General features: G+C 41.0%; 2 protein-coding genes and 1 pseudogene across 3 annotated transcripts; 1 reads left to right on the top strand and 2 right to left on the bottom strand.

Moving 5' to 3' along the window:
- Positions 1 to 208: 208 nt before the first annotated feature.
- LOC146976466 (extracellular calcium-sensing receptor-like) lies at positions 209 to 3,916 on the bottom strand (annotated as a pseudogene). The gene is made up of 7 exons (XR_015037497.1): positions 3,593 to 3,916; positions 3,202 to 3,491; positions 2,618 to 2,913; positions 2,099 to 2,304; positions 1,527 to 1,748; positions 1,324 to 1,447; positions 209 to 1,242 (listed from the first exon to the last, which is right to left on the bottom strand). The product of XR_015037497.1 is annotated as an extracellular calcium-sensing receptor-like (transcript).
- A 4,091-nt stretch (positions 3,917 to 8,007) lies between these two features.
- Positions 8,008 to 11,549, bottom strand: LOC146976465 (extracellular calcium-sensing receptor-like). Its single transcript, XM_085794517.1, has 7 exons — positions 11,274 to 11,549; positions 10,897 to 11,186; positions 10,375 to 10,670; positions 9,763 to 9,956; positions 9,237 to 9,458; positions 9,029 to 9,152; positions 8,008 to 8,947 (listed from the first exon to the last, which is right to left on the bottom strand). Exons 1-7 carry the CDS (start codon positions 11,532 to 11,534, stop codon positions 8,043 to 8,045), a joined length of 2,292 nt encoding a protein of 763 aa, XP_085650643.1. The 5' UTR covers positions 11,535 to 11,549; the 3' UTR covers positions 8,008 to 8,042.
- Positions 11,550 to 17,918: 6,369 nt separating this feature from the next.
- LOC146976464 (extracellular calcium-sensing receptor-like) lies at positions 17,919 to 21,915 on the top strand. The gene is made up of 6 exons (XM_085796288.1): positions 17,919 to 18,179; positions 18,320 to 18,523; positions 18,615 to 18,890; positions 19,792 to 20,016; positions 20,696 to 20,819; positions 21,002 to 21,915. Exons 1-6 carry the CDS (start codon positions 17,919 to 17,921, stop codon positions 21,913 to 21,915), a joined length of 2,004 nt encoding a protein of 667 aa, XP_085652414.1.
- The last annotated feature ends 1,759 nt before the right edge of the window (positions 21,916 to 23,674 follow it).

Here is a 23,674-nt window from a genome sequence, read left to right as displayed (position 1 = left end):
ATGTACATACTGTAGACTTGTAACTGAAAACATGACAGTACAGTACATCTAACTAAAAAGTGTGAAAGATTACACAAATATTATGCTGCTTCAAAATGTTTGAAAATGATTTCTGTAATATATGCTTATGGACTCTTTGTTGTTTTTTTAAATGTTGAGACAGAACACATTTTTTAAATGATTAATTTATTTTATATGTTTAGCACACATTGAATAATTGTACAATAAGACAAAGTCATGCATTTCAAAAGGGCATTCAAATAATTACATTATTTATGAATGTAAATATTAAAGGAATCTGAAGGATGAACAAGATTTTAGTTGACTGTGGAATCAATGCACACTAATTTTTGTTCATCAGATGTTTCTTGGTGTTTTTCTCTGGCTGAAACAATATGATAAAACACTTTGGGGCAAATATACATAAAATAAGTCCAAAACTGGAGGCCAGGATAGCAAAGATTTCCACAGCCACAGTAAATTTCCCAGGAGAGCTGACATACGCTGGGATAAAGGTGAGCCAGACTGCACAGAAAATCAACATGCTGAAGGTGATGAACTTGGCTTCATTAAAATTATCAGGTAGTTTGCGAGCTAGTACAGCTAACACAAAACAGAAGACAGCCAGCAGGCCTATGTACCCAAGTACAGCCCAGAACCCAATAGCTGAGCCTAATGCACACTCCAGGATAATTTTCTCCTTGTACACAGTTAGGTTTTTCATCGGAAAAGGGGGACTAAGAACCAACCAAATAGTACATATTAAAACTTGTATAAATGTAAAGGACACTACAGTCATTCTTTGCTGTGGCGGACCAAACCACTTCATCACATTACTACCTGGAAGTGTAGCTTTGAAGGCCATTAACACCACTATAGTTTTCCCCAGAACACAAGAGATGCAGAGGACAAAGGTGATGCCAAACGCTGTGTGTCGCAGCATGCAGGACCAATCAGAGGGTACTCCCATGAATGTTAAAGAACATAAGAAACATAGAGTCAGTGAGAAGAGCAGCAGGAAGCTCAGCTCAGAGTTGTTGGCCCTGACAATCGGGGATGTCCTGTGACGAAAGAAAATTGCTGCTGTTATCGCTGCAAGAAAGGCACCACCAACTGAGAAAGCAGCCAGTATGCTGCCCAGGACCTCACTGAAGGAAAGAAACTCCACAGGCTTGGCCAAGCATTCATTTCTCTCTGCATTAGGCCAGAATTCCTTAGGGCAAGGGAGACAGTCAGGGGAATCTAAAACAATACAAAAAGGACTGTTAGTCGTCATATATTTGATGTTGTTGATATGCATGAGAAAATATCAACTAATTTTACCTGTTATATTGCTAATCTCTCCCTCCGGGCAGGGTACACAATCATAACAGCAGATGGGTTTTCCTTTCTGCAGCACTTTACGGGTTCCTGGAGGGCAGCTGTCAGTACACACTGACACAGGGACCTGTCACATAGATCGACAGACTCACATACATATGAATTATTGCTACATATATATTAAATGTTAAGTTACTCCTCCTCACTTGTGTGCTACCCTCCACCCAGGTGAGGTTTCTGTTGATATGGAACTCCTGCCCCACTGGCAGTGATGCATCGTAGTGTCCTACTGTCACAAACTCAATGCTGCCGCTTTCACTTTTTTGCCAGTTGACAAGCTCATACATGGCCACAGGATCCCCGTTGGCATCAAAGGACACATCATAACCATTTTGGGAAAAGTTTACTTTCTTCAGCTGAATAAGAACCTATGGGAAAAAAATAACAAGAAAGTGAGGAAATGAAAGGAAATTATGTAAAATAAAAAGTGAATTAGGACTACAACTTATTGCACTGGCTTTGGAGCCAAATATTTTACAGTAATTAAAAGGTTAGTGTTTTGATTTCTATCTCCTGTCCAAATGTCCAAACATCCTTGTCTATGATACTTTAAACAATTGCTTTTTGAGTCTGGGTGAAAGAAAATGAATGTGTGTGAATGGTCATTGTGGCTTATAGTGTAGGCCTAAAGCACAGTGAGCAGGCGACAAGACTTGAAAAGTATTAAATGAGTGCCACTGCCATCTATTTATCACATACTGTATGTGTGTCAACTGACCTGTTTGGACTCTATCCTGGTGATTTTGTCACACTCAGTTGCAGAGTTTGTTTCCTGGCACACTGCATTATGAATTGCATGTGCTATTGCATAAACAGCCTTGTACACCATGTTAGTGATTCTGAGCTGAGACGTGTCAGTGTACGGGCTCTTGAGAGTCTGTATGTCTTCAGTACCATCACACAAACTCTCATCTGGGGCTGCACCTAAAAACACAACACAGGAGCAGGTGTGTTTTGGCCTTGCCAAATATATTACAGAATTATTATGTCAAGTGTTTGTGTTTCTTTTATGTGGTTACTGGCTATAGTTATCTTATCTCATATTTCAAATTGCTGTTTGAGGTCATGCCTTCATGTACAGTATTTTCTTTCAAATACCTGTTTCAATATGTCAGCCTAATTATACCTATTGCGACTGATACATGCTGGGAAATATAAATCCTGATCTGTAGATCACTACAGTGTATTGATATGCCACAGGACTCATCACAATCAAAATGAAACATATCTTGCTCACTTTTCCCCAGCCTGCAGTTGAATGCATCTTCCCAGAACTCAGTCAACACTGGAGAAGCAGCCACTTTAGTGGGGGGCAAATCCATTAGGAAGTCTCTCAGACCTGGGATGACAGATTGCTGAATGCTAAATCCGATGGCTCCGGTACAGAAGGTGAACCTCAGCATGTCTGGGTTGGTTACCCACGACTCTGTGCCGATCCACTGGCGAGGTGGGGAGGGCTCCTGTGACAGCTCCTCTAGCAAGATCTTCATGTCTCCAGAGGCTGCAAATGCCACAACAACCATAGCTGTCGACCTGGAGATACATCAACATAAAACCCTCTAAAATATGAATCATAATTATTAACAAGAAATATACATGAGACTGTTCTTGGTGAACTGAATTTAAAGGTCTGACTAATTTTTATTAAACATGAGAGCACCGGTTCTAAACACAATTGAATAAAGATGTATTCCAAATTTGACTCCAACATTATAAAAATAACCCCCTAAACTTCTAATTTCAAATTTAGTGGAATAGTTTTGTTATTTTATGTGCATGAGATCACACCAGGAACACGAGCACAATCAGTGATTCAGTTACCTGCGGATCACATCAGCCACTCTCTGGATCTTGCTACGTGGGTGGGTCCGAAAGAAAGACACAGAGTACTCCACACAGATCCCCTCTTTTTGTGCTGCGTCCAGGAAAGACGCCATGCCATTATTACCATAGTCTGAATCCGAGCGGACAGCACCAATCCAAGTCCAGCCAAAGTGTTTCACCAGTTTAGCCAGCGCATCAGCCTGGAACTGGTCACTGGGGATTGTTCTGAAGAAACTCGGGTACTGCTTCTTATTGGACAGGCATGCACAAGTGGCAAAGTGGCTCACCTGAAGCAAAACAAAGCAGTGCAATTCATTATCGGTATAATAAAAATCTAATTCTGTTAATCATAAACACACATTTTTTATCAGATATTTTAAATGTTTACCTGGGGAATGTTAAAGGACCCGATGACGCGCGACATGCTGATCGATGGCGTGGACCCAGACTCACCAACGATGCCCATTACCATACCAGACTGCGAGCAGTTGTCGCCGGTGTAAAACACTGGGTCAAGGCCATTTGAAAGCTGGAATGTCACTCGCATCGCCGTGGGCACTGAGCCGCACGAGTCGTGGATCTGATAACCGAGCCTGATGCCCGGCAACAGCTCTGTGCTGTTGTTAATCTCCTCGACTGCGAAGACCATTGCACGTGAGAAGCGCAGCTCACGCGAGTCGATCCTGCACACAGACACTCCTGTCACTGTTGGAATTCATGGGATGAATGCTATTCACAGTTTTTACAGTAAACATGCAATTAACAACTGCATTTCATAAATAACTGGTGTTGTACTGTATCGAAACAAATAGGCCTATATACAAAAGTTGCCTGACCAAGACAACCAAAAGAAAGAAAAATATGTGTTCATATTAAAAATGATGCACTGATTAACAAAAGTCATGTTAAGTCTGCTTTTTAAAAAATCAATAAATCACTCCTTAGTTAAATTAATCTACATTTTCTCTCAAGACAGGCAGCTGCACTACTACTTTTGTAAATATAACATGGGAAATCGTGATTTTTACCTTGATACATATTTTTAAGTTTTCAATACAATAGAAAGGCCTTGCCATGTTTGTAAGCACATAAAAAAAATATTTCTCCACACAGACAAACAACATTTTATCCTCAGCTTCTTCCCCTCACTAACCTCCCTGTGCACCTCAGTGGCCCAGGCATGGTGGTGTAGTTACTCTTCATTGTTTGAATGTAGTTGTGTATGGAGAAAACACCCCCAATAATGTAGTCACCATCCACTGAGAATGCAGGTAGACGAGCAGCACCATGCAGCTTACATTTCACAGATGAAAACTCATTGCTGACCATGGCCCCAGACCTGGCCTCTGAAATCTTAGTCTTTTGTTTCAGAACATCCCAAGAAACATTTAAGGAAATACCTAAGTTCACCCCTAACAGACCCAGAGCCACTGTCAAGCCAAGAAGGAAAGCTGAGATCCCCATCCCCAAAGTGCTTCCATGTGGGCCCAGAAGTGTTTATATAGATTTTCAGACAAAAGCTTGAACCTTCCCTCCTACTGTACTATGTCATCTTTCTGTATATCACAGAGATGATGCCCTCATGCAGTGATGTTGTTAACCCCCCCACCCCACCCCCGCCCCCACCCTTACATCATCTTTGTTTTGTCCCCACTATTGTAAGATTAGTCATGGTGATACATTCCTTGTTCTGTTATTTTGTTCTCTTAAAGCAGATAACAGCGGCACGGCCGTTTCGGCTAATGCTGTGTTCAAGGCAGGCTTTTGAAACCGTAAGTTACAGCTTCAAGTCACAACTACGACTTGGTAGCGTTCCAGGTAACCCGTAGCTCGTGTTTTTACCGTCCTGTTGTCTGTGAAAGTTCCCTATAACGGCCACTCGTAACTTCCGACCCGTGAACTCGTACCAGATCGAACTGGTATGACTTCACAGGAAGGAAAAACACAAAGTACGAGTTTCCTTGAACGCACCATGAGTTAGCAGCCCCCGCCCTTGTCAGGCATCAATTGGTCCTCGTGCTACGTCACCACATTCACGCGCATCCCTTGGCTGCACACACAGCCCTTCATGCCGTTCTCTCCCCTCATTGGATAACACTTGTATCCCACAAGGAAAATTTTCTCCTCGGGTTACAGCAGAGCAGAGTGACGGAGAGACTCGTGTTTAGGCTGAAATACTTCATGTAAGTGATTGCTGACGGAAAATAGGACTATTTAGGACTTATATTAACAAAAACATTCCACTGATATCTGCTTTAACACCCGTACACTTTTGATTGTTTCAAACGTTAAGTTTAGTTATAAATAAATGCCAAGTTTTATTCTTCCACTAAATCTGAAAAATAGTGTGTGGTGAAATTTGTATTAAAATTCTCATGTTTAGAGGCTAGTCCTACGCTATAGCGTGTCATCCCCACCCCCCTCTGCCTCCCATTTCCTGTCTCTCTCTCAACTCTCCTGTCCATTAAAGGCAAAAAGCCCCCCAAAAAATACTTAAAAAAAAAAAAAATCATGTTTATGCCAAGTTCAGCTACTTTACAAACAAGTGGCATATAACGGTTAACAATACTTGGTTAATTTGTCACAACCTGGCTCCGGGGCTATGACAAAGAAGCAGGAAGATACCACAGTGCCAAAACATAAAATGTATTCAAATACAGAAAGCTTGAGTAAACAATAGTTATACGGATGAGATGTGTTTATATTTTCAAGCAAATCTTGATCTGTCTGATTGCATTTTATTAGTGTGGAAGTCTAAGCATTGAATATTTAGTCTGACACACCGAATCATATCAGGTTTTAAAATGGCATTGTAATGGAGTCTGTTGAATGCAAATCTAAGTCAATAGAGCTCCGGGAGATGACGTCACACAGTCCCGAAACCGAACACACCGCCATTTTGGCAGTAATCAGCAGATTTTCGTGGAGTAGATGCAGGGGAGAGCTGGGAGCGGAACGAAAGTAACAAAGCGATTTTCTCCGAGCCCATACAAGTCTAGACATGTAAGACTTGTATGGGGTCTGACATGTCTAACTTTGTCAGCATGTAGCATGACCTGTCAGAACTGCAAAACATATTGAGGATACATCTTACTTTGACCAAGTTACATTCAAGAATCAGCTATTTTCAGTGATGAAAAGTAAATTCACTCGAGTGGTAATTTTTTTGATCGATCGGCTGTGTTTACTGTTTCAGGTGTCAGAGTAATGATGGCTAGACAGATGAATTAGTCCTCTAACACATCCTTTGACATGTCAGAGTTTTTCAGTATAGAAGCAAGTCATGTTTAAGTGTCGGGAGTCACTGTGGGGATGAAAGTAAAGGCTGTAATTTCATCCCTCTGCACATTAATAATGAGCATTTCTGTCACTCTGCCGGTACCGCGGTCACTATGTGTGTTACAGGATTAATTAAAACACACAAACAATGTGACTGTAGTACACGTAGATAGTGTGGGAGGAGGGCAGACGGATGCATAACATTTTGGCAGTAAAATGGCCAGCGCAAAAGATTTCAAGACGTCGAAGTTCACATCTCACTTTACGACACTGGACTTTATATAAAAAAACTAAATAGAATAAATATCACTGACCCTTTAATGCCCCCGGGGTGCTTTTCAAAAGCATCTCCGCCGAACAGGATGTCCCAGACCTGCAGTATCCGGACACAACTACCTGATCAACTTTCCATCACCCTACTCTAAAAGCATACAAAAGCCTGGACGGTTACAAATGGACGCAGTCTGGCTTTGTGATGAACATCCCGCTGTAGAATCTACCAGCAAAAAAAATGCTTTATCCTCACTGGAAGGGTAAGTGTAATATCATCCCAGTTACGTAATGCAGTGTAGCATGGCTAGTAGGGGTCGGGGATGTTTGGGGAGCTCTCCCTGGTGCTGATCGGCCCGTGGCGGATGCATTTCCTCCACGACGATGTGCCGCGACCGGCTCTGGCTCAGCTTGGAAAGGCTGGCGGCGAAGGAGACTCACAGCTTGTGTTTGCCTCTTTCTTTTCTTTTTGCCACCATCTGTGTCATTTTGTGGAGCCAAAAGAGCAAAAGGCCAACTTTTGTATGCTTTTAGAGTTGGACGATAGAAAGTTGATCAGGTAGTTGTATATGTCCGGATACTGCAGGTCTGGGACGTCCTGTTCAGTGGAGATACTTTTGAAAAGCACCCTGGGGACATTACTAGGGTCGGTAATATTTAACCTATGTGGTTTTTTTATATATAAAGTAGTGAGATCATGTGAACTCAGACGGCTTTGGCGCTGGCCATTTTACTGCCAAAATGGTGGCCTGAACACTGGAAGTCTGGGGTCCGGAGCTCTACAACATACATTTTAAATGTATAATAGAAAGGCCTAATGTAAAGCCAACAAAGCAGAGCTGACAGTATCAAGCTCCAGTCAAGGATGTCATGATAGGTTGATTATGTATATTTTTTCTGGAAAGTTGGTACACAAACAGTACCCCATCTACACACACAATGAATTGAATTATAATAATGACTCATTTTTTTACAAATCTGGTGTGTTCCTAACTGAAAACTATTTAAAAAGAGTGATACTTGCTGCAGATTATCGATTATGAAAATGTAGTTTGGCGACATGACGGGACAAGAGTTTTCAAACACTAATGAATTGATTTATTTTATTTTATATTTTAAGGACATGTTCACTGAAGATTTGTACAACAAGCTATAATTATATTATTACAAAAAAAAAAAAAAAATCACCATAACAGTATACTTATAAAAACATTAAAATGACAATATACTGTACAAATAATTTTGGCTTTTTATGTTGCAATTGAAAGTATTTCAAAACCTCAGATGTACTAGGACTGATTTTTGTTCATTAAATATTTCTTGGTGTTCTTCTCTGGCTGAAACAAGATGATAAAACACTTTGGGGCAAATATACATAAAATTAGTCCAAAACTGGAGGCCAGGATAGCAAAGATTTCCACAGCCACAGTAAATTTCCCAGGAGAGCTGACATACGCTGGGATAAAGGTGAGCCAGACTGCACAGAAAATCAACATGCTGAAGGTGATAAACTTGGCCTCATTAAAATTATCAGGTAGTTTGCGAGCTAGTACAGCTAACACAAAACAGAAGACAGCCAGCAGGCCTATGTACCCAAGTACAGCCCAGAACCCAATAGCTGAGCCTAATGCACACTCCAGGATAATTTTCTCCTTGTACACAGTTAGGTTTTTCATCGGAAAAGGGGGACTAAGAACCAACCAAATAGTACATATTAAAACTTGTATAAATGTGAAGGACACTACAGTCATTCTTTGCTGTGGTGGACCAAACCACTTCATCACATTACTACCTGGAAGTGTAGCTTTGAAGGCCATTAACACCACTATAGTTTTCCCCAGAACACAAGAGATGCAGAGGACAAAGGTGATGCCAAACGCTGTGTGTCGCAGCATGCAGGACCAATCAGAGGGTACTCCCATGAATGTTAAAGAACATAAGAAACATAGAGTCAGTGAGAAGAGCAGCAGGAAGCTCAGCTCAGAGTTGTTGGCCCTGACAATCGGGGATGTCCTGTGACGAAAGAAAATTGCTGCTGTTATCGCTGCAAGAAAGGCACCACCAACTGAGAAAGCAGCCAGTATGCTGCCCAGGACCTCACTGAAGGAAAGAAACTCCACAGGCTTGGCCAAGCATTCATTTCTCTCTGCATTAGGCCAGAATTCCTTAGGGCAAGGGAGACAGTCAGGGGAATCTAAAACAATACAAAAAGGACTGTTAGTCGTCATATATTTGATGTTGTTGATACGCATGAGAAAATATCAACTAATTTTACCTGTTATATTGCTAATCTCTCCCTCCGGGCAGGGTACACAATCATAACAGCAGATGGGTTTTCCTTTCTGCAGCACTTTACGGGTTCCTGGAGGGCAGCTGTCAGTACACACTGACACAGGGACCTGTCACATAGAAAGTATTCACAGATTCTCACAAATATGTATTATCTCGACACACATCTTAGATGTAACAGTTTTCCTCCTCACTTGTGTGCTACCCTCCACCCAGGTGAGGTTTCTGTTGATGTAGAATTCCTGCCCCACTGGCAGTGATGCATCGTAGTGTCCTACTGTCACAAACTCATTGCTGCCGCTTTCACTTTTTTGCCAGTTGACAAGCTCATACATGGCCACAGGATCCCCGTTGGCATCAAATGAAATATCATAGCCATTTTGAGAGAAATTTACTTTTTTCAGCTCCTTAAAAACCTGTAAGGATGAAATTAAAAAAGACAGAGAAAAGAGAAAACTAAAATGAACTTCATCACCTGAAGTGATACACATATACATCAACAAAGTGTTGGCATGTTCACAAATGTGGTTTAACTGACCTGTTTGGACTATTTATGATACTTTAAACAATCTCTTTTTGAGTGTGGGAGAAAGAAAATGAATGTGTGTGAATGGTCGTTGGGGCTTATAGTGTAAAACACTGTGAGCAGGCGACAAAACTTGAAAAGTATTAAAGAAGTGCCACTGCCATCTATTTATCACTGTATGTGTGTCAGCTGACCTGTTTGGACTCTATCCTGGTGACTTTGTCACACTCAGTTGCAGAGTTTGTTTCCTGGCACACTGCATTATGAATTGCATGTGCTATTGCATAAACAGCCTTGTACACCATGTTAGTGATTCTGAGCTGAGACGTGTCAGTGTACGGGCTTTTGAGAGTCTGTATGTCTTCAGTACCATCACACAAACTCTCATCTGGGACTGCACCTAAAAACACAACACAGGAGAAGGTTTTTTTTGGCATTGACAAACAAATTACAACAGTATCACATCTCAGACTGTGTTTCTCCTATGTGCCTACTGGTAAAAACTGTTTTTTCAAAGCACTGCTGATGCCAAAGTATGCCTTCATCTACAGTGTTTTCTTTTGCATACTGTAGGCTAGTTCCTTTTTCATTGTGTGTGTTTTATTTATTTATTTATTTTTCTCTTCATCATGAGTACCACTTCCTGTTAATAAATCAGCCACTGGGCATATTCATGAAAACCTGTTTTAATATGTTTGAATAACAAATAAAGTCGATTAGTCCTACATATACTGATGATTTCAGGGAAACTACAAGGAGCCAAATAACTGTATTGCCTTTTATCAAAATCAACAAAACTTTCTCACTTTTCCCCAGCCTGCAGTTGAATGCATCTTCCCAGAACTCAGTCAACACTGGAGAAGCAGCCACTTTTGTGGGGGGCAAATCCATTAGGAAGTCTCTTAGACCTGGGATGACAGATTGCTGAATGCCAAATCCGATGGCTCCGGTACAGAAGGTGAAACTCAGCAGGTCTGGGTCAGTTACCCATGATTCAGTGCCGATCCACTGGCGAGGTGGGGAGGGCTCCTGTGACAGCTCTTCTAGCAAGATCTTCATGTCTCCAGAGGCTGCAAATGCCACAACAACCATAGCTGTTGACCTGGAAACACATAAACATAAAACATCCTGAACAAAACTAACACAAAGAGATATTGAAGAGACCTGTGATGTCTTTAATGCACTGACATTATTGGTCCCACTAACCACTTTTATTACATGAGAGCAATAAATGCTATTTTCCAGTGTAGTATTATCCTCTTCCAATCTTCTCATTTTAAAGGCTACATGATGAATTTGTTGTATTGCATAATTAGTGATTCAGATACCTGCGGATTATATCAGCCACTCTCTGGATCTTGCTACGTGGGTAGGTCCGATAAAAAGGTTCTGAGTACTCCACACAGATCCCCTCTTTTTGTGCTGCATCCAAAAAAGTGGCCATGCCATTATTACCATAGTCAGAATCCGAGCGGACAGCACCAATCCAAGTCCAGCCAAAGTGTTTCACCAGTTTAGCCAGCGCATCAGCCTGGAACTGGTCACTGGGGATTGTTCTGAAGAAACTCGGGTACTGCTTCTTATTGGACAGGCATGCACAAGTCGCATAGTGGCTCACCTGAAACAAAACAAAGCAGTCTCAGTATTAAGAAAGATCTGCAATCCCTTATTATAATACATTTTGCCAGAAATTCAAAATATTTACTTGAGGAATGTTAAAAGAGCCGATGATGCGCGACATGCTGATCGATGGCGTGGACCCAGACTCACCAATGGTGGCCATCATCATACCAGTTTGCGAGCAGTTGTCGTTGGTGTAAAACACCGGGTCAAGGCCATTTGAAAGCTGGAATGCAATACGTACTGTCATAGGCACTGAGGCACATGAGTCATGTACCTGATAACCAAGCCTGATGCCAGGCAGCAGCTCTGTGCTGTTGTTAATCTCCTCTATGGCGAAGACCATTGTACGAGAAAAGCGCAGCTCGCGGGAGTCGATTCTGCACACAGACACTTAAGTCACTGTTTCAATTTACATGAAGACAATTCACAGTATTTACAGTAAACATGCATCGGTTTTGGTCAACAATCAGTATCATATATCATATCATATCACATTTTCACATAAAATATCCAATATCATTATTATTTTTCAAAAGAAATATATGTATTCATATGTGTTCAATCATTTCACTGTACAGATTACAATTCCTTAAGTTTGTTAAATCATTGTTAGACATCTATTTTTTGTGTTAAGACACAAGTCTGTAATTGTATCTGTGATTTACAGGTGTAAATACTGATGTTGCACTAATAAAATCTACTGTATATTGTTAAGTTCTCAACATGTTACAAAAAGCCTTGAAACAAGATCATAAGCATATAAAACATTTCAAACATCATTTTATCCTTAGTGTCTTCCTTTCACTAACCTCCCTGTGCACCTCAGTGGCTCAGGCATTGTGGTGTAGTTATGCTTCACTGTGTGCATGTAGTTGTGTATGGAGAAAGCACCCCCAACAACGTAGTCACCGTCCATTGAGAATGCAGGTAGATGAGCAGCACCCTGCAGCTTACATTTCACAGATGATGCCTCATTACCGACCCTGATCCCATACCTGGCCTCTAAAGGCTCAGCCCTTTGTTTCAGAACATCCCAAGAAACATTCGAGGCAAGAGCTGAGTTCACCCCCAACACACCCAGAACAACTGTCAAGCCAAAAAAGAAAGCAGAGAGCTCCATCACCAAAGTGTCTGTATGAGGGCCCTGGAGTGTTCTCACAGCTTTATATAGATTTTCAGACAAAAGCTTGAAGCTTCCCTCCTACTGTACGTCATATTTTTGTACATCACAGAGATGATGCCCTCGTGCAGTGTTTGTTAAAACTTCACCAAGTGTCCCTTCTTTAGGTATATATAACTATATAACTCAATATATATAACTCAAGTTTAATTTAATTTTCAAGTCATTTTATTGCTCCACTATATCTTTTTGAATAAAATAAAACTGCCCTGTGAGGTCCTTTTTAAAAGTTCAGTTGCTTTTTAGTGGAAGTAACTGGAGTTTGCTGAGGAGACCTCACTGATGTATGGCTTTGTATTAAACTTTAGTAAATCTATATGATGCTGATTTGCACCATGATGACGGCGTACAGTTTTAACCCTTACATACTGTTTAAATTTGATACCTTCACAGTATGGTTCGGGTCAATTTTGACCCGGACCAAGAATTCCCTCATAGTAAGTGTCTATATTGAATTTTAAACTACAGATCTATTTAGAATGTTTAAATAGCCTATGACACATAAATTAATGTATGATTAAGTGTTAAAAAAAAATTCAGAGAGCAGGGAGAGTGCATTTTTTAAGTTTTACAACGCTCGTTTTTGGAGAAAAACTTCTACTATTACACAGTATTACATCCTGTTCTACATAAGACATAAACACATAAAAGCCACAATGATTTAAATATATTTCATTGAATTTTAAAATGGCATGAACATTGTGGAACTGTTGGAGTTCATAATATGACCATGTTTAACCATTGCAACCATTACGTGCTATATGTTATAAGCTAAATGCTATATCATAAGAAATCATAATTATCTATATTAATTCAACATTTACCACTTAGAACACGAAAACATTAAATAATAAAATGTTTATTATAAAAAAATGCACTCTCCCTGCTTTATATATAATATGGTTTTCTTTGGCATTGTCTTCCTGCTCTGACACATCCTCCACCAAATCACTATCAACCTCCTCCTTTTGGGAGATCATATAAAGGGCCTGTTGTACCAAGTCTTGCTGCCATGATGTCAGTCACTGAAATGGCAGCTCAGGAACCTCTATGTCATGACCCCCCACCACCATCCCAACGCAAATTGATTCAAATTTGTTACTTTATAGATTATTTTATTACATTGCAGGTCCAGGTGCTTGCAGGTGCAGATCTCGTGTCTGTGTCAAGGCACCCCTTGACCTCAGATGACCTCTGTTCCATTTGTGCACCATACTGTATGATCACTACTATGCTGTTTTACTATTTTACTGTTTCGAGATTCCCCCATGCCCCCTCAAAGACCAGCAGGTGTCTGTCTCTGTGGGAAATGTGGTGGGAACACAGGCAGTTCTCGTGACAGTGTCGAAGTCCCCCTTGAACTCTGTTTCTGTCACCACTGTCCCATAAATTATACACACAAACATGGCCTGTACAGTTCCACAGTTTCAAGATTCCCTAAAACCACAATTTTCCTTGATTTGACCCACACTGGTGGATCTAAAATCCATCTAAACAGATACGGGTCAAATTTGACCCGAAACAGCCTCAGTGTTTAAAAATTTGTAGCACCTGTTCAAAAGTATACAATTTAAAAATATTTTCATTTTTGTGTATTTTGGGTCACTTTAGGAAAAGTCATAAAATTTCAGCCTAAAAGAATGATGTTTAGGGTATTTTTTCTGCTGTCAAATGTCAAAACGGGTCAAATTTGACCCGAACAGTATGTAAGGGTTAAAGGACAAAAAAAGGGAGCTCAGGGCCAAGATACAGAAAGCTAAAGTTAACTTTAGGGACAAAGTGTAGAATAGTTTTTGTGCTGGCAACCCCAGACAGGTATGAGAGCATCTTAATAAAATGATGGGTGGAATGCCTATGGAAGATTTGACACCCCAGACAGAATAAGTGATGTCATCTGTACTAGCATTAGAAACCCCAAGGAGGTACACCTGCCTCCCTCAGCCTACTATTGGACTCATTACTGTTTTGCTATAAAGCTTGCAGAGGGACTGAGGATACCACGCTCTTCATGGTTAACATGGTCACCAGTCACCTTCAAAAGGCTAATGCCTATGCACATATTTTATTTGTTGATTTCACGGCAGCTTTCCTGCAACGGCTCCTGGAGCTAGGGGTTAAAGCTCCAGTTGGTAAGTTGACGAAAGTGAAAGTAAACTCCGCGACTTGGTCGGAAATTTCAAGACAATACTCCGTCAGGTCCCTTTATGAACCTCTGCCAAGCGCCCCACACACACACAGACACACACAAAGTAGCCATGAACGCACCCACAGAGAAAAAAAAAAAAAAAAAAAAGATGTACTGTATCCATAGCACGACGTGTAGGAGCGGCGATTGGCTGCTCCTCCTGCTCCCTCTACCTGACTGGTGGAGAATCGTCGGGCGCGGTGGATTTTGGCAAATACGATTACAGGCTGTAGGTGGAGCCAGAGGAGTTGGATTTTGTCCTAAATTACTCATTTAATGTCTGACCATCAGAATATAGTGACAATTCCAGCAAATATGACTGAATAATTGTTACCAACTGAAGCTTTAATGGGGGCCTTGTGCACTGGGTCAAAGACGTTTTAACAGCCCACAAAGAGTGTGTGTCAAAAAAGGTGCTCTCGGATTAGATTGTTCTTAGCACAGGGGCCCCAGCAGGGCTGTGTTTTGCCTCCATTACTCTTCTCTGTGTACAGATATAAAATGTATAACAGCAAGTCTATTTAAATACACTGAAAGCCTTACGCCGGGTTCACACCGGACGCCGAAGCGCCGCGAATAGCCGCGGAACGGAGACCGCGTCCCTTCGGCGGCCAAGTTAACAGGTTCTGTAGTTCAGACCAGACGCGAAGCGCCGCGATTGCTCGCGCCGTGCATTTATCGTTTCGGCGTCTGTTCTATTTTGTGCGCGAGCCGCGAGCAATCGCGTCAATCTTGGCAGGAAGTCACACATGAAACAACGAGAGAATCCGGTCAATTTTCAAAATAAAGCACTTTTCAAAATAAAATACAGCGATTGACAAATGCGACCGTATTTATATTTGTCAGACTCAACAGAGAACAAGAGAGATGAAAACACACACACACACAGGATAGGGAGACACGGAGTGAGCTGGCTGCAGGGGGGCGGGGGGGTCAAAACACACAAACAAACAGGGAAAGAGAAAGAGAGAGAGAGAGGCAGAGATGAGTTGTTGTAAAGTGAAGGACGACGTGAAATTCATCTTGGAAGTTAAGTACAAGGAGTTGTTTGACCCACAGCACACGGTGTTATAATTATATGAGGTTATTTACTTATCCATGATATAAAAAACACAGCTCTGAATGTGAGTAAACAACAGCTGAGGAGCAGAGGCGCTCGCGACCGCCGCGGAGAAATCAGCGTCTGGTGTGAACTGGAGGGACGCGGCTCTCGCGCGATTTCCGCGGCCGCTCCGCGTCACGGCGCTTTCGCGTCCAGTGTGAACCAGGCGTAAGTGGGACCTTTTAACAAACGTGATGATGTCTCTAACTACTTTGCACAGATCTCTAAGTCCAAACAGACTGTGGAAACTGTCAACTGTTTTAAGTATCTGGGAACATTGATAGATGACTAACTGACTTTCAGTGATAAAACTGACTGAATCTACAAAAAGACTAGTCAGATAAATGTTTTATTTGGAAACTGGTGGGGTCAGGCTGGATATTCTGGAAAGAGTTTATGCCAGCCAGGTTGAGAGCATCCTCATTTTTAATATCACTGTCTGGTACTGGCAACTGACAATAGAAAAAAAAAAAAAAGGCACTTAACAAAGCAAGTCACTAAGTTTTAGTCAGGTTACGTGCTTTGCTGCAAGTGTCAATAGGAAAAACTGGAGGACAGGTGCTTGTTGAAAGGTTTACTGTGCTACTACCACCTAGTGGACATCATAGTCAACTGAGACAATGATGATGATATTCCTGGACATGATTTGTGGCCCAGTAGATAGTTTCAATGGATATAACAATATAATGTGACTTATTTCTAAAGGTAAGTTCTAAGATTATAATTTCTATATTTATCTCAGTAGTATACCAATATACAGTGAAACAAATAAATGAATAAGTTGTCTGTATCAAAAGTATTTTTAGAAAAAATCTGTGTTACCAGTGAGTATGGCAAGATGAACAGCTATGAGGACATGATTCAGAAAGTGCCATAACATTCCAGTAACACCCTCTACAGGCCACAGTAAAGGGTGCAATGGTCATAGAACAATTTCCTCATCCTTACATTTTATATACAACATCTTGACACTACATCAGAACTAAAGCAAAAATACTATGATATTCCCAGCCCATACGACTGGTAATGCCCAGATGGGTGGTATGAAAGGTTAAACTAAAAGGATGCAAGGAGGTCTAGCTCTTCATATAAAAACAAGTACTCATGGCTGAAGATTAGAAATAGGGGTGAGGGGACGTGAAGGCAGTTATGGGGGCATTGCTTGACATATACTTACTTTTTTTTGTTTCCGTGATTGTGGTTTTGTTCTCTTCTTTTTTCTTATCAGTTTCTTCATCTCTTTCTTCCTCTTGTAAATTACGGAGAGAATTTCATCTCAATGGGTTGCAAAAGGCCGGGAATGTGATTCTGGGTGGGTTGTTTGAGGTTCATTACACCTCCGTCTTCAGTAAGTGGACGTTCACCAGAGAACCTCCTCAGCCTACCTGCACAGGGTAAGTCTCAAATACATGCAGATAATAGCTTAGATCCTCGCAGATAATTCTTGTCGTGTCAGATGTTAAAGTTGCAGCTCTAAGAATATACCACATACTGTATTAATACAGAATGTTATTGTTATATGGTAAACTGTTGTATTTTTGCCTCTTTATAACATTTTAGTGGTTAACATTTTATGTTTTAGCTTCGACACTCAAGGGTTCAGACAAGCTATGACGATGGTCTTTGCTGTTGATGAGATCAACAGGAGCCCCAACCTACTGCCAAACATAACTCTGGGATACAGTCTGTATGACAACTGTGGTGCACTTGTTATTGGATTTCGTGCAGCTTTGGTGCTGGCCAGTGGTCAAGAGGAGCAGTTTCTGCTTCAGGAGAACTGTGTGGGGACCCCTCCAGTTGTAGGGATTGTGGGTGATTCCTACTCAACATTTTCTATTGCCACCTCCAATGTCTTAGGTTTATTCAGGTTACCAATGGTGAGCTGAAATTATGTCTGTGCTTTTGATAGAGATTATACAAAAATGTTTCAAATGCGTTCATAAATTGCTCATATATTTGAATTGGCTCTATCAACTACCATGCGATATTGTACACAACCTGTGCTCACTCACTGTGCATGTCTCTTCAGGTGAGCCATTTTGCCACATGTTCCTGCCTGAGTGATCGGCAAAGGTTTCCATCTTTCTTCAGAACAATTCCAAGTGATGCTTTTCAGGTGAAAATCTAAATTGAGATTAGGAAATTTTGTGGTTCAATAATGAAACCTATAGACTGAAAACATTATTCTTTATGGTCCCCGATTATGTTATGAATCTCACAATTACTAAAACTTTGCTTTCTGTTCACATAGGTCCGTGCTATGATTCAGATTCTAAAACGCTTTGGCTGGACTTGGGTTGGTCTGCTGATCAGTGATGATGATTATGGACTTCATGTGGCCCGATCCTTCCAGTCTGATTTGAGCAAATCTGGTGGAGGTTGTCTGGCCTACACAGAGATTTTGCCCTGGGGCAGTGATCCAAATGAACTAAGGAGGATTGTGAATGTGATGAAAGAATCAACAGCTCGTGTGGTCATGGTATTTGCACATGAAATCCACGTATATCAACTTGTGGAAGAGGTGTGTGATGAATCTAAGTTTTTCTCTTTCCTGTTAGAGGATGTCAAGCCAACTAAAGATGATATTATATCAAATTTAATGGTAAATATTTTGTGTCTAGAGTTGTTCTCAGAGTTGGATCATTATAATATATTACATAGGTGGTGAGGCAGAATGTGACAGGCTTGCAGTGGATGGCCAGTGAAGCTTGGACATCAGTTGATGTCCTCCAGACGCCCGACTTCATGCCGTACCTGGGAGGAACCCTGGGCATTGCCATCCGTCGAGGAGAAATAGCAGGGTTCAAAGACTTCCTCCTAAGAATACACCCCAACCAATACTACAACAACTATGGGAATAGTATTGTGAGAGTTTAATCTTACAATCTGACCTGTAATTGCAGAAATAATGTGTATATTTATGTTAACACTGAATATTGTATCTTTTACATTACAGGTAAATCAGTTTTGGGAAGATATATTCCAGTGTAGATTTTCACCACCTCCAGCGGGCTGGGTGGAAGCCGGAGGAGCATTATGCACTGGACAGGAGGATCTACATAATATGGAGAGTGAGCTGTTTGATGTGTCTAACCTCAGACCAGAGTACAATGTGTATAAGGCTGTGTACGCCCTGGCATATGCTCTTGATGAAATGCTACACTGTGAGCCAGGGAGAGGGCCCTTTAGCGAGAACAGCTGTGGAAGTTTACAAAGCTTGGAGCCCTGGCAGGTGAGATATCAATTTACACATGACGCTTATGTTTCAGAAAACACCTGGTACACTTAATTGGAGTGCTGCAGGCCCTGAGCCCTAAAAACTGAAATAATTTTGCATTCTTGCTCTTAAAGGTCCCTTGTCCAGAAGTTGATCTAGTTAATAATCTTAAAAGCCTGGTTGTATTTTTTTTTTACTCACGATCTTTCAAACTTTAAGAGGTAATAAAAAAAAGAGGCAAACATGGTGAATCAAACTGCAAGTTGGAAGCATAGTGGGGGTAGTTCATTTCCTAACATTACTGTAATTTCCTCTGCACTGTAACTTTTGTCTTTGTCAATAATCTCTCTCTCTCAAATTGAATCGTAGGCAACTGGACTTGTATTTGTCCAGTTGCCTACCTTGGATAAGAGGTGAAACGTCTTCCTAGACAAATACAAGTCGCCTATGATTCAATTTGAGAGAGAGAGAACAATGACCTGGATGAATGAGAATATATTTGTCAATAATGCGAAAGCCAATGTTGAGTGAACCAGGGTAATCCAGGTTAACCCTCAAGCTGGCACATAAAAATATGTCCTTCTTAAAGACTCAATGTAAGTTTATCAAAAATAAAAAATATTATGACATTGGTTTAATTTCAGTGGTAAACAAGAGTTGATTATATTTTGGAGAGAGTGTATTCTGTTTATTCTCTTCTAGGTTAATTTAAATTCCTAAAAATTTCTCTTATTTACGGACCTCCAGCTGTGAAGCACACTTTCATCTCAAACTTTAGCAGAGGGCAACAAAACACACTTTTTAAATTATGTTATAAAAAACAATGATAGATAGCTGCACCATTTGAAACTTGGATGGAGTCATTTCTTTCTGCATTAACACGCTCTGTGTGTCCTTTTGTGTCACCCACGTGAAGCTGGTGTATTATTTGGATCGAGTAAACTTCACCACACCATTTGGGGATCAAGTGACATTTGATGTGAATGGAGATGCCTTACCAATATATGACGTCATGAACTGGCTATGGCTCCCAGATGGCACAACAAAGATTCAGAATGTGGGTGAAGTTAAAGAGTCACTGGAAGGTGAAGAGCTCACACTTCATGAGGACAGAATTTTCTGGAACTTTGAATCCAAACAGGTTATTTCTACTTTTTTTTTTTCCTGATGATGACACTAATAACAACAGAAATGCTTTAAAACAATTTATTTCTTCCCGATAGTGATACCTTAATGTATCTATTGGCCAATATTGAGTACTGATCTGATACCACTGTGTGTAACCATTTGTAAAGAGAACAAATTTAGGAATACATAACAATTCCCGTAAGCAGTTGTGCCACCCCTCAAAATTAAGACCTGCATACTGTACACAATACATACCTCTTTACTAGTGGAGTTTTCCCAATCTGACAATTTAGTAATATTTTACCAGTGGCTGCCATTACACTATTCACCAGAAATATTTTTTCTTCCTATCCGCCTTTCGCTAGTTTATTAAGTTTATTAAAGCTTCAGTTGGTAACAACTATTCAGTCATATTTGCTGGAACTGTCACTATTTTAGGCAAAGTCCAACTCCTCAGGCTCCACCTACAGCCTGTAATCGTATTTGCCAAAATCCACCGCTCCCGGTGCTCTTCCATTAGTCAGGGGGCAGGAGTAGCAGCCAATCACAGCTCACACACATGCTGCAGACACATACCCCTGACCAAGTCGCGGACTTTACTTTCACTTTCGTCGACTTACCAACTGTAGTTTTAATAAATTGGATGGTGTTGGAATAACCACAAAAACAATGACATATTTTACAACTTACAGCCACCCAGGTCAATATGCAGTGAGAGCTGCCCACCAGGTACTCGCATGGCCAGGAAAAAGGGGCAACCTGTGTGCTGTTTTGACTGCATTGCATGTTCTGAGGGAAAGATCAGCAATGAGACAGGTTGGTATATGGTAATAATAATATAATAAAAGTCCCTTGCTGTTTGGTTGAAAAGAAGCACTAATAGTAAGGGAGGATGTCATCTGGCAAGGGAAAGGACTAAGAAGAGCAAAAATTGCCCATTCCATATGGGATAAACAGCGTAACATACTGATATTTAAAATTTTCCTTCATTTTATCAGACTCCATGGAGTGCACCCGTTGTCCAGAGGATTTCTGGTCCAGTCCCCAGCGTGACTACTGTGTTCCTAAGAAAACAGAGTTCCTCTCCTACCATGAGCCTCTGGGAATCTGTTTGACAACCGCTTCATTGCTGGGCACATTGATCTGTGCTGTCGTCCTGGGCATCTTCATATATCATCGCAGCACACCCATGGTGCGTGCCAACAATTCTGAACTCAGTTTCCTGCTCTTGGTCTCACTTAAACTATGTTTCCTGTGTTCACTGCTGTTCATTGGTCGACCCAGTCTGTGGACATGTCAGCTGAGACATGCAGCTTTTGGCATCAGCTTTGTTCTTTGTGTCTCGTGCATCCTGGTTAAAACTATGGTGGTTCTGGCTGTGTTCAAGGCCTCCAAGCCAGGAGGTGGAGCCAGTCTGAAGTGGTTTGGTGCTGTGCAGCAGAGAGGAACAGTTCTGGTTCTTACTTCTGTTCAGGCAGCAATATGTACTGCCTGGCTTGTCTCTGCCTCACCAATGCCAAATAAAAACACACAATATCACAATGACAAGATAGTCTATGAGTGTGTGGTTGGCTCCACAATTGGATTTGGAGTGTTACTGGGTTACATCGGCTTCCTGGCTATCCTTAGCTTCCTGTTAGCATTTCTGGCAAGGAATCTTCCAGACAACTTCAATGAGGCCAAATTCATCACTTTCAGCATGTTGATCTTTTGTGCTGTGTGGGTGGCCTTTATTCCTGCTTATGTTAATTCCCCAGGCAAATATGCAGATGCAGTAGAGGTATTTGCCATCCTGGCCTCTAGTTTTGGCCTCTTGGTGGCGCTGTTTGGACCCAAATGTTATATAATCCTGCTTAGACCAGAGAGAAACACAAAGAAAGCCATCATGGGTCGAGCCCCCCCAAAGACGTGAAATAGTACTCATGATATTGTCTGAATTTCATAATTTATGTAATCTGCTCATCTGAGCATAAGAAAGAATAAAGTTGTTATTCAAGAACAGAGTCTTTAACGTTTTTACTTTTTTGCCTGATCTTTTATTTTCTTGTTCTGTGATAGACATGAAAATGTGACTGTGAGTTAGATGTCATAATAATGTTATGGTGATATTTACCAAGAAATAATAATCAATACATATTCAGAATCTGGAGTCATTTTGCCCCTTTAAATTAATTTACAATTTGAGTTATATATTTTATTCAGTCACTGGCAACATTTTCTTTCCATAAGGGGAAAATAATATTATGACCAAACCATAATAATATTGGTCATATGACTGAAAAAAAAAAACACGCCAGGCAACCAGAGAACGTGCTTTGTCTCTCTTTGGGGACAGCAGGGGAGTTTGAATGAGGTCAGTTCAAATGTATGCACAATGCGTGTGCACCCTTCGTCGCCGGCGACTCCCTTGGGACTTGGGCCAAAACAGACCTCTGCTGCAGTGCCACCCCTACAGCCTGTTGTCCCAGTCCACCGTGACTGGACCACCGTCATCCACTCGTCTCTACCTCTTTCTGCACTATCTGTATATACAGTCACATTGCTTACGTTGTGTGTCAAATTTGGTACGCGCTTGTGTCCTTTCTATAGTGTGTGTTTGCCCCGATGTGCATGTGTAACTGCAAAACAAGCAGATACTTCTAAAAAGAGACAAGGAGATTTATTTTAATATGCTGCGATTAAGGTTAGCTTACATCTCAATGAGGAAATAAATGGAGTGAAGCCTGCAAGCTAGTTAAGGCAGCCAACTCGAGCTGTGCTGCGTCACTCTTATGACATCATTCACACCCTCTCAATTTAAGATAGGTGACTTACCCATCATCCTCTCATGCTCGTCTATGACACAGCAGCATCTCACAGCTCTACCCTATTTTCTGCCCCACCACCACCCCAGCTTCCACCTGTAGGCTCCGGGTTAAGATAGTCGCTCACTCCCATATACTTTAATGAAATCCTATTCTCAGTGAGTGATGAAGTAGGAGCCTTGACACCAAATTCAAATGTATAATGAAGCTGCAATAAACATTTTTAGTCGTGAGTTGCCTGACTGAAGTGCGTTTATGTGGGAAAACCATGTCAAACAAAATATTAATCATGGTAGAATATTCTTAAAGGGATAACGAGGAGTTTTGGAAAAGCGAAGCGTTTTCACACTACATTTATGAGCCTCCGCGCGCACCGTAAAATTCTTTGACCGGCGCAAGATGGACTCATGTTTTCATTCATCAATAATTAAAGTCAGAGGTTCAAAGAGGTTCACATACCGTCGTAGTTCCAACCATAAACGGCCACTCTGCGGCGTTATTCTCATGACTTGCCACAAAACCGAAAGTAAGGAAACGCTGGTAGGCTCGACCAGAATTTCCGCCACCACTAATAATAACAAAATAACGATAGAGACAGAACGATATATTTATCGAAAATGGACCCATTAACAACTGTGGGTAGCGGAGATTCATCCACATTAACGTGAGACTTTTTTATAACCGAATAGAAACTCCTCGTTGTCCCTTTAAATAGTATACAAACATATCTGGAGAGGAAGTGAATATGTTACAAGATATACTCACAGCATTGATAAAACTGTTCCCATTGCAGTTTTTTTGTTTGTCTGTTTTTTTGTTATTTTATTTCACATAACTTATTAATTTTCTCCTTTATGTAAATATGAT

Source organism: Trachurus japonicus, chromosome 13, assembly GCF_045865225.1.
Source record: "Trachurus japonicus isolate A0001 chromosome 13, Traja_1.0".
Taxonomy (NCBI): domain Eukaryota; kingdom Metazoa; phylum Chordata; class Actinopteri; order Carangiformes; family Carangidae; genus Trachurus; species Trachurus japonicus.
The sequence above is the reverse complement of the archived record's forward strand: the minus strand, read 5'-3'. Positions and strand labels throughout refer to the sequence as shown.

Bases quoted from the DNA above. Each gene is read 5' to 3' on its own strand.
- LOC146976464 (XM_085796288.1), top strand. From the start codon at position 17,919: ATGATTCAGATTCTAAAACGCTTTGGCTGGACTTGGGTTGGTCTGCTG. The intron at 18,524-18,614 runs GTGAGAGTTTAA...TTTACATTACAG, and splicing joins ACAACTATGGGAATAGTATT to GTAAATCAGTTTTGGGAAGA. The intron at 20,820-21,001 runs GTTGGTATATGG...TCATTTTATCAG, and splicing joins AAAGATCAGCAATGAGACAG to ACTCCATGGAGTGCACCCGT.
- LOC146976465 (XM_085794517.1), bottom strand. From the start codon at position 11,534: ATGGTCTTCGCCATAGAGGAGATTAACAACAGCACAGAGCTGCTGCCT. The intron at 9,459-9,762 runs GTCAGCTGACAC...TCATCCTTACAG, and splicing joins CCAGGATAGAGTCCAAACAG to GTTTTTAAGGAGCTGAAAAA. The intron at 8,948-9,028 runs GTAAAATTAGTT...GTATTGTTTTAG, and splicing joins AGAGATTAGCAATATAACAG to ATTCCCCTGACTGTCTCCCT.